We start from the raw sequence: 11116 nt of genomic DNA on the forward strand, positions 1-11116 counted from the left end.
ATTTTTGACTCTTTGTCCTTAACCTAAGGATTTGACCCACATTTTTAAACTTTTAACTTTGTCATAACTTTTGAATAGTCAGGGTTTTTATATTTCACATGTGTATTCCTAATAACAAGAACTTCCATTCGGAACCAGCGATTTTAACCTTTTGACTTTGACCTTTGTAGTTTGACATGTATTTGAGAGAATTCAATCCTCTCCATAGGCTGCCATACTGGGACATCAGTGTTTCAAAAGCACGTCTTGTTTTTTTTTTTTTTATTTTTTTTTTCTTGTGCTTTTTCAGGTCAGTCAACAAACAGTTTATCATGTAACGTGTTTTACATAAAAATAAGCAACAATTTGAAATGGCTTAGATTTCATTAGCATAACTTGTAGTTAAGGATGTATAAGGATCTTTTGAAGATGCCTTAATAGTGGCTTAAAAGTTTGGACAAGCAGATGAAAGCTAGAAATTAAAGATGGCTTAAACAAACCTTTTTCTATCCATTTTCAACGGTTTCAAAAGAATGCTTAAAGATGGTTTCGTTTTGTGTTTTAGATCTCATGAATTTATAGTTCTTGTGATGTAACTTAATTTTTATTGTACTTCAATTTAGTTATTTAATCTACAAATATTCCTTCCTTCAATCAACTGGTATATTCACCTCACCAATCTGCAAAAGAAAAGAAAATGAAATGATATTAGTCGTCGGTTGACACTGACCCTCAGAAGCAGTTATTAATTTTACAAATAGATTACGAAAGGACAACTGAATTTGAAAAACGCATAAGGCACATCGACGACGTATTGTCAATTAGCAATGACATTCCAATTCCTACGTCGATACGATATATCCTGGTGAACTTGAGATAAAAGATACCAAAGCGTCTGACACATCTTTTTCATACTTGGATATTCTACTTGAAAAAGACGTAAATGGTAATCTAACAACCAAACTAAATGATAAACGTGATGACTTTAACTTTTCTATCGTCAACTTCCCTTACCAATGCAGCAATATACCTTCATCACCTGCATACGGAGTCTATAATACATCCATTGATTCGATACGCAAGAGCATTCTCTACGTATGAACAATTTCTATAACGAAGTAAATTATTGACAAGCAAGTTGATGAAACAAGAATATCAACAGTCTCGTTTAAAGTCATCATTTCGTAACAATGACCTTGTCAGCAAATACAATTTATCATTGAGACAAATGCTGACTGACGCTTTTCATACCAATTGTTAGTACATTATTTATACAATGAATGGCGAGACTAATTTTTACGTTATTTCCCGATCATGACAAGGAGAATACGCCGGGTGTGACCGGTCAGCAGGGGATGCTCACTCCTCCATGGCACCTGATCCTACCTCTGATGTTTCGGAGCTCTGTGTTGCTCTGCTCCTATTTTGTATTGTTAAATGGATTTTGATATTGAATGATGTTCGTTTTCTTTTTATCCTTCTTCTGCAAAAGCCAACTTTTTTTCCTTACAATAACGATATTAGTTTGGCGGAAATAAACCTTGAATTATATTTTAAACATAAATATTTATGAAAAAACTCACCATTATAGTTTTACAAAGATAAGCGGACTAAGATATTTAAATTTTATAAGGTATAACCTACTATGAAATGAAATATTATTCAGTAAACTCTATCCCGCTGCGGTGAGCCGAGGAAATCATGGACATTTAAAATATGAATATATCATACACATTATTCTTGCAGATCACACGCCAACGACGTTGATCTTCGTCATTGTCAGTCGTTAAATCATCTCCTCTTATGCAGCACCAGAATAATTTTTTTTGTTGTAGTTATACTTTAACTAGTCTCTACCGCAAACCATTTAAAATGCTTTTTTATTTCTTTTTTTTTGGGGGGGGGGGTCTAATTTAGACTTTGTTCAATCACCTTTCTTAGTGCACTTGTGTAAAGTTTATTGTCTCATGTACCTTGTACAGTCCGTGTCATCGAAAGTTTCTAAATACGAGTAGTTAATTGACCTACAACTCTTGAAAGACATAATCTAGTCAACTAACTTCTGACCGGTCGCAATACCTTGTTCTCTGACATTTGCTCCATTATTGGTTAGTATTTAATGCATTTGATTATGATCAGTATTCGTTTTATTAATGTTCCTTTTCGTAGGTACAATTTTGACTGACATGATTCATACCAATTGCATTGCTAAGCCTTTGTTTTTAAACTTAATTGACTACTGATAATTTTGTCTCCCGGATTAATACATAGGGAACACGACAAGTGTGGCTATTCTGCAGATGCTGACTCCTCCATGGCACCTGATCCCACCTCTGGAATTCCTAAGGAGTGAGTGTTTTATACATATATAGATATCGCTCTTAATTATTTTTTTGTCATCGATTACTGTTTGTTACCTTTTTAATTTACATTATAGCGATTTTTTGTATCTATCCTATGTATTGTAATGTATTGTACTATATTGTGCATCGATTTACTCACCTCGCCTTCCACAGCTCCGGTAACATTCGTCTATTGTTCTAAAGTTGTTAAAGTTACCGCCACAGCCTCCATAGATGAACATTTCACACCGATTGGTTAAACTGTTGTACCACCATCTTGGAAAATAAGCGTAGCATGTTCCTAGTAATTTTGGCAATGAGCAAACACCACCTGAAATAAATTTCAATACATTCATTTCGTGTATTACCAGAATGTAATGGAACAAACATCATCTTGAATTAATATCAAAACATTAATTTCATGTATTACTTGAATAGAGTGGTGCCTTTTGGAAACACGAAAAGTGTCAAAATTTATATGGTGTTCTCCTATTTTTTCTGCTTTCAATTTCTCTTTCTTTTTTATCATCTTGAAATATGAAATACCTTTCTATTTTTTAGATTTCTTTAATAGGTATCTGTTCAAATGAAAAAAAAGAAAGATATCAATTTAATTGTTTATAATAGGAATAGTGATACAGTATTCTAGCCACTTTTTTATATCTTTTATATTTAAGAGCCATTCTATTGAATGAGTTACAATTTTATACAGGAGCTGTGGTACACATAGTCTAAGAATTTCATCAAACTCACTATGATAAAAGTCTTTGATACCTTAATCAGACAAAAATTGGTTTCTTTGTGTTACGCTTACCTTGGCATCATGTCAAGGTGTAGATAACTTCATTTTTTAAAATATTTAGAGCTGTATTGTTAGCATTTAGACTTAGAATTTAAGAAATATTACTTTGATAATACCTACGACAACCTATATATGTACACCAGACTTCACCATTCTCTGAGCACCCACATGTATTGCACCCGTCGTCAGCGGGAAATCTTCCAATCGCAACAAATCGGCCATTATACATGCAGCCTCCTTTAATTCAAACAACAATGGCTATTAGGAACAATTGCATTGCAAATACATGTAACTTACTTTTTATTTTTTAAGGTTGAAGGGACGATTGTTAACAGATATATTTTATATATTTCATTACATCATTTAATTTTTAGGTAGAAATTTTAAGAAAAATGGGTATAGTAAGGATATTGAAAAAAGAAACTTTTAAAATGGGGCATTTGGACAGGAGATTCTACTGATGAATCTGACACTGTATGATTTATCTCTTTTTTACCAGATGTTCAGTCCACCTTAAGATTCATTACTGTACGGTTTATCTATTTTCATCGCATGGGCCGCCCAACTCAAGGATAATCAAAGTAGGAGTTATCTTTTTTCTATCGAATGGTCAAGTCGCCCGCGTGGCGCAGTGGTTAGAGCGTCTGCTCTAGAGTCGCGAAGAAAGAAGTCAATCCTTACGTCGCGGGTTCGAATCCCACTGTGGGACGTGGAGACCGGTCCTTCGGATGAGACTGTATAAACCGAAGCCCCGCCCTGAGTGCCGAGCATAGGACAAAATTTGTAGCCCTCCACCGTCAAGTGGTGGCGTCTCCATATGAGTGAAAAATTCTCGAGAGGGACGTTAAACAACATACAATCAATCAATCAATCAATCGAATGGTCAGAAGACCTTAAGGATAATCAATGGTCGATTTATCTCGTTTTTATCGATTGGGCAGCCCACCTTAAGGATAATACCTGGTTGTGATCCGGGCCCGTACACGGGTCGTACACAGGAAGTTCTACAACCACAGCCAAAGGAACAACACTTCAAATCTGAAATCAAACAAGTACAAACTTTTCCAAAAAATCTTCAATCATCTTATACAGGAAATATACATATATCAGTTCATTTTATTCCTAATCACCACAGTCTATGTTCTGTACATATACTTTACATATTCCAACAATTTTTATAGGCACTAGCCCTATCATTCAAAAATACGAGAAAACAAGATGTGTTTGTGAAGCACTGATGGTTTTGTATGACAAAAATGTGAAGATTAAAATTTTTTAACATGCAAATTTTATATATCGGTAATCAAGGCAGGGTCTCCTAACTTGAAATACAAATGTTGAATATGAAAACCCTATCAGCTTCTGTTATCAAGTATAACCTATACCTATCTCTTACCGTTCAAAAGTTATTGCCAAGATTAATGTTTTCTCATAAGTCCAGAAATTCATGGTTAAGGTCAAAAGGTCAAGTTTATAGGTATGTAGTAAACGGCCTTGCCACAAAGAATAAATATGTGATGTATGGAAGCCTTAGCCCTGATTGTTCAAAAGTTAGGGCCTAGGTTAAAAAAATTAAAGTAGGTCAAACTCCAAGGTCAAGGTTAAAAGGTCATATTTGATGGTATCCAAAGAAAAGTCTTGTCAGTTGAAATACACATGTGAAATATTGAAAGTCATAGCTCCACTAAATCAAAAGTTATAGGCAAGATTAAAGTTTTTGCGGACAAACAGACAAACAGAGGGACAGCAAAGACGGACACTACAAAAACTATATACCTCAGGTACTTCGTTTACGGTAGCATAAGAAATAGACTAAAAATAGCAATTTTTTTGCAGCGAAATGAATATTCTGTAATTAATAAGAATATTTATTTCGGTTTCTTTTGTTCGTTTAAAAATGTCCATTGTTTTGAAATAAAACATCTTGAAAAAATATTCAGTCATGCGAAAAATGTGACATCTTACCTTGCCAACAGTCACTGTCACGTGTACATTGGGTTTGACCAGGTGGACAGTCACATGTTGTTATGACGTCATTCCGAGGGCACCGTCCTGGCTTCTCCCCTGGGAATCTCTGGCACGTGACAAGGGCAATAACAAAAACCTGTGTAAAGGATAAACGTTTAATATATCTAATAGTTTTGAAAAAAAAAACAACTTGTTGTACATGTAATTAGAGTTGCAAATCCATACGAAGCAGTGAATCTAGACAAAAATTTAAAACTAAAATAAATAATTGCAAATAGTCATTTTCTCTATCATATAAAAGGTAAAGATTACAAACATGTTCATTTCGAGAAATCTATAAAACAAACAATTATGTGAAAAGCACATAAATCACAGACTTCTGGAAATCTAAGAGGAGGAGTCAGATGCCAGGGAGAAAAAAGTATCCCCTGTTGACCGGTCAAACCCTTCGTAAGCCCTATTTATTGATCAGTTGAACAGAAATTCCATTTTCAAATCAAGTCTAAATGCATAACAACAATTGTGCAGTTTATTCAAAATTTGTTTAAACAAATATGTCTTATCTTTCGTGATAACAGTTAAAATATACATTAACTTACAAAAAAGAAGTTAAAATGTCCCTTCAACTGTAGCATATTGACGAGTGCCTGGGATATTACAGAGCTCCTCTTTTATAGACTTTGCGACTTATCTGCATAGAATATTTAATTCATACTATGTCGTCCAAAATCATTCATCAGTTTCCGTAGGGTTTTACCTGATCCTAAAGGATAAAGGAGTTTGTATCATTTCTTTCTGTGAATAATAAGATGCAACTACGAACTTATATAATACTTGACCGAGATTGTCAATCATCTGGCTATTTTTTGATATATATTGACATGTTACAAATTTTAATAGCGCCAGCAAAAAAGAATTTACGAATGAAAATATGGAGATAACGAGTGGTATTTAAGCGCAAAATTCTATAAAACACTACAGAATTGGAGCAGTATAAATAAGGATGTCCAAAACTCCAAGGTGTTTTGAATTTTTAGCAGGCCCTTAATTTTTTTATAACTGTTTTAATTTTGCACTTTAATGGCATGCTTCTGTTGAAGGAGATTCACCTCTTAGCTAATGAGCAATATAGGTCTGGAAAATTCTCCATCATTTTTAAGTTTTAACATCAATTCTGGATTCAATAAATCAAATTAAACTATATCCAATGAAATTTCCGCGATTTAATTTATTTTGAAAAGAAGCATTGAAGCGAAAACGTTGAAGATGTGATTTATTATTTAGACACATGCAATACGGTTATATGAAATCTTTAAATATAAGTATCCAACCATGTTAACTTGTGCTTTCTCAAGAGGACATGTTTAGCATATCAGAAAATAAAATGCAAACATAAATTATATGTTATGCTGAAATTTAGTGCTATTTTTACCTTTTCGTACTTCAACCTTGATTTTGGTACTTTAAAAAAGTCTATGTTTAATTTAAGAATATATTGTTATCTTGTCTTGATATTTGTTTCACGAAGACTACTGTCCCTAATGTTTCAATAATATTTTTTGAAGTACAGAGCTAGACTGTACTTGTAATGAGCTTTAACAGTTGATGACTCACTTTTACACTAAGACAATGTACGAAAGCTCTTTAAAGATATGAATATTTAACCAAATATTTTATAAACGAAAATAACCAACATCTCAAAGTATAAAAAAGATTCCCTTGAGAACAACAACAATTCTACTATCAGCTATGACATTCACATGTAGGTGTCCTTCACAGAAATATAAATGACCAATAGAAACGATTTCGAATCACTAGATGTCACCAAAATCAACAGCTAAAAACCTCATTTTAAAACTTTACACAACCATTGTAAATGATAAATTAAAGTACAGGTTTTTTTATATTATTGACAGTTGTTTTTTTTTTAATAAAAATGGAACTTGTAAATAACATGTCATTGATTATTTGCAAAAGTATTTTCTTTAAAAAAAAAATACTGATTGTGCACACAAGTACTCTGAAGTTGACATCGAATAGATGGTTGAGTTTCTGATTTACAATATCTATGTAGTTTTTGGAGGCCAGGTCTCACAATAATCTAGGGGAATTTCCATGGGTACCAATCACACCCTTTTATTAGCAGACCTATTTTTGTATTCATATTTAGCAGAATTTGTGCAAAATAGTATGCGTCAAAAGAAGGATTGTTGGTGTAGGGTGGGAGAAGTTATTCAGAATTAAAGGTTTTCTAAACATTTAAAAGATTGTTAATCAGAATGTTCTTTCCCATCATAAATTTCGAGATACGTAATATATTTACTTCCATAGAGTGAATCTATATTTTTCATTTTAAATATATGAAGTTGCTAATCATTTGCAATCGAAAAAAGACAGGTCCTTTTTTTTTTAGAAAATCGAATTTTACTTACAGCATAAAATGTACTCTACACAGTAAGTATTTTATATTCTTAAAGTGAAACATATTTATGAATATAAGTAATGCATGCATCTGGTTTCAATTCATATTTTATGCAGCAAACATTTACTTTAGGAGTTAATAAAGTTTTAAAGGATATTGTTTTTGTTCGATTTTTATCCGACAATAAGTTTTCAAAATATTCTCGTCTATCGTCTCCATTATCTAGACGCATGCCAATTTCATACATTTCGAAGAGGTTTGATGATCAAGATGACACATTTCCGTTATTTTTTTTTTTTATTTCTCGGGCGACACAATTGATGTTTACATCAATGTTTTCTTGTTTTGGATAATATTAAGGGACCGAAGTAAGTAAGTCTTGGCGTATGACGTTGTTGATATGCCTAGCAGGGCTAATCATTGATGAAACATTTCATACATGAACACAACGTTAATTCAAGCATGGTGTCTAAATATAACATAATTACAAGCATCCCGAGCCCAATCATAATACACCAACAGGCGTGAACAAACAATATCATAAAATAATTACAAGTACTACAGTATGGTAAATATTTTGTTTATTTAATTTTATATACATAGAGTTTTCTATCCACATATTTGAAGAGTAAGCAATCAAATTGATATATTCATATTGGCACTTTTTATATTTCCTTCAGTTTATATATTTGATAATTATAAAAATACAGGGGAAGAGGTGTCTATTCCCAAATCTGAGCATACTCTTTTTAGGGTACACTTAATATCTGAATTATCTTGTCTGCTAAAACTTATTTGGGTAGTTCGCTGTTTGCTTTTCTATATCAATTTTGGTACTGATGAAGACCTTTTGAGCGGTTGCTTTGTGCATACTTATTCATAGTCCGAAATATCTTGTTTTATAGGAGTTTATGCCATTTTAATAATTTTTTTGCCACGAAAACGTCTGAACCGGTTTGTGTGTGTCATCTTTTCTTTCAATTTTATAAAAAAAATAAAAGTTCTTTTGTCACACAAAGAACTTGATCAAAGATTTCTCTTTTTTAAACTTATTTTAACACTTAGTATTGATAAATGGCTATAACAAAAAAATGTTTTTCTCTTATATCTTATTGTAATGTTTTAAATTGTTCCAAAATTATGTTATATTTTAAGTTGTTTTGAATTCGATTCATGCAAACGAGAAATATGAAGGAAATACATTGTCTTACCCATTTAAAAAGATTAACAAGAACACCGAGCGTTTTTATAATCACAGCAGCATTCGAAATCGATACCAATAGAAATTAAATCACTTCGATTCGCACATAATAAATGTACTCACCCTCGCGATTGTGTTTGGGATATTGACATAAGAATTAACAATACGTGATTACTATTTTCCATCTCTCTTTTTATTCTGTTTGACTCAAGTTCATTATTTATAAAAGTAAAATTATTTTAGTTCATGAATAACAACTTAATGCTCGAGTATAGTTTGAAGACACAGAAACTGTAATCATTATTTAACGTGTTCGAGTATAGTTTGAAGACACGGGAACTGTGTTTCATAATTTAACGTGTTCGAGTAAAGTGTGAAGGCACAATAACTGTTATTCATTATTTAACGTGTTCGAGTATAGCGTGAAGGCATAATAACTGTTATTCATTATTTAACGTGTTCGAGTACTAGTATAGTGTCCTAGTTTGCACAAACATGCGTGAAAAGAAGAAAACACTTGATGTGGCCTTCAGCTAGACATTTAGATATATCGACGACTTTTTGTCAATTAACAATGGTAATTTCCATTCTTACACTGATACAATATATCCTGGTGAGCTTGAGATAAAAGATACCACAGAGTCTGACATATATGTTTCATACTTGGATATTTTACTTGAAAGACGTTAATTGTTATCTCACAACCTAGCCATATGATAAAGGCGAGGATTTAAACTTTTCTATCGTCAACTTCCCTAACATATCCCTGAAACACCTACATACGGAGTGTATATATCTCAGTTGATTCGATACACAAGAGAATGCTCTACGTATGAACGATTTCAAAAACGAGGTAAAATATTGACAAGCAAGTTAATGAAGCAAGAATATCAGCAGTCTCGTTTAAAGCCATCATATCGAAACAATGACCTTGTCAGCAAATAGAATTTATCATTCAGTCAAATGCTGACTGACATTTTTTTCATACTAATTGTTACTCTAATATTAATACACTGAATCGACGAAGGATGTTTCCGTTATTTGCCAATCATGAAACTTGGTGCCATGCACATCTCTTCTTTAAAATGACTCTTCGATGTAAAGTGCTTAAATAACTTAATACTGTGCCTTTTTATTTCGATGAATGGTGGTTCCTCAAAAAAAATATCTGAAAAAAAAAATTAAATGGAATTTCTCCAAAGGTATTTGTCTTACTGTAATAAGTCTTACCACGAAAAGCATAAATGAAATGATGTTTTTTTTTTATTATTGCTATGTTTAAGTTACAAGTTTAAAAGATTCTTTTCTGTTCCAAAGCCATAGGTTTAAATATGAAGAAAAACAGTTTCTTTATAGAATATTACTTAAATCTACAAAAGCGTACCATAAATGGAGAAGATTCAAGTACTAAATTTGAAGGTTGAGTACTATTCGTTATTTACATATCCTTCTTACATTAATTTTAGTTAAAATATATATAAACTACATTTGTTGAGAAAAAAATTCGGTTTATTCTCATATACTGTATAATATCAATTTTTGTCAATTTATTAGCTTTACAGTCTGTATAAAGTTGACAGCATGATTGTTATATTTTAGTTTATATTTTAGGGTAAGGTTCAGAAATATATAATTTCTAATTAAACTCATTGCCGAATTAGACATTTATAATATATATTAACATATAGATAAATTTTAAAAAAAAATAAAATATTTTAATATCACATATGTTCAGGGATAAAATTTTTGTGTTTTTTTGGAAAAACTCTTCGATATAATATGATATGACATGATTTGATTTCGTAAAAAAAGTTTTAAATGTAATATTTTAATTTTCGTGATTGACGTTAATTTGAGAGGCTCTTCATACCCAACAATTTGATCATCCTCAAAATTCTGTGAATTCACAGTACGAACATTTCATGCAGCTATCAATTTTATAAAAACAAATAAATATGGTAAAAATCTTAAATATAAATGTGCAAGACATGTTAGGAAGAGAAGCTTGCAATACTCACTGGTATAAGTATAAAAGCAAATTATGAACAGTCAGATTATGACATTCCCTAATTGACACGTCACACGTGATGGTTATAATTGATTTTGGTTTACATATCTACATGACACGGCAAGGAGGTTCAATTGCTTCAGTACTTCTGGCCTTATTATCAATTCTATTTCCATCTACAAAAAAATTAATGACACAACCAAACCACTTGAAGTGATAAGTATGTTCTCCTTTGTTTCCCAGTATAAGTGATTTGTGTTATGAACCATTAAGTACTTTCAAGTATTCTGTTTTTACGTTCCGCAATTTTAAAAAATCCCGAGATATCTCTTTATACTCCGTATGACGTCATCTAATTGAGGAAATCCCCAAACGCCTCTATATATACCCCATG

At 32.0% G+C, this 11116-nt stretch overlaps 1 protein-coding gene across 1 annotated transcript; it reads right to left on the reverse strand.

Moving 5' to 3' along the window:
* Positions 1-570: 570 nt before the first annotated feature.
* LOC134278591 (eppin-like) lies at positions 571-5795 on the reverse strand. Its single transcript, XM_062760893.1, has 6 exons — positions 5691-5795; positions 5089-5227; positions 4084-4161; positions 3244-3360; positions 2482-2652; positions 571-659 (listed from the first exon to the last, which is right to left on the reverse strand). The coding sequence occupies exons 1-6, from the start codon at positions 5724-5726 to the stop codon at positions 652-654; spliced, it is 549 nt and encodes a 182-aa protein (XP_062616877.1). The 5' UTR covers positions 5727-5795; the 3' UTR covers positions 571-651.
* Positions 5796-11116: the final 5321 nt, after the last annotated feature.

This window comes from Saccostrea cucullata, unplaced genomic scaffold (assembly GCF_032062105.1).
Source record: "Saccostrea cucullata isolate Sc308-1 unplaced genomic scaffold, CSIRO_AGI_Scuc_v1 ctg2787, whole genome shotgun sequence".
Classification (NCBI taxonomy): domain Eukaryota; kingdom Metazoa; phylum Mollusca; class Bivalvia; order Ostreida; family Ostreidae; genus Saccostrea; species Saccostrea cuccullata.

Coding starts and splice junctions, on each gene's coding strand:
- LOC134278591 (XM_062760893.1), bottom strand. CDS start 5,726: ATGCTACAGTTGAAGGGACATTTTAACTTCTTTTTT. Junction 5,228..5,690: donor GACATTTTAACTTCTTTTTT/GTAAGTTAATGT, acceptor TCCTTTACACAG/GTTTTTGTTATTGCCCTTGT. Junction 3,361..4,083: donor CGGGCCCGGATCACAACCAG/GTATTATCCTTA, acceptor TTTGAATTAAAG/GAGGCTGCATGTATAATGGC.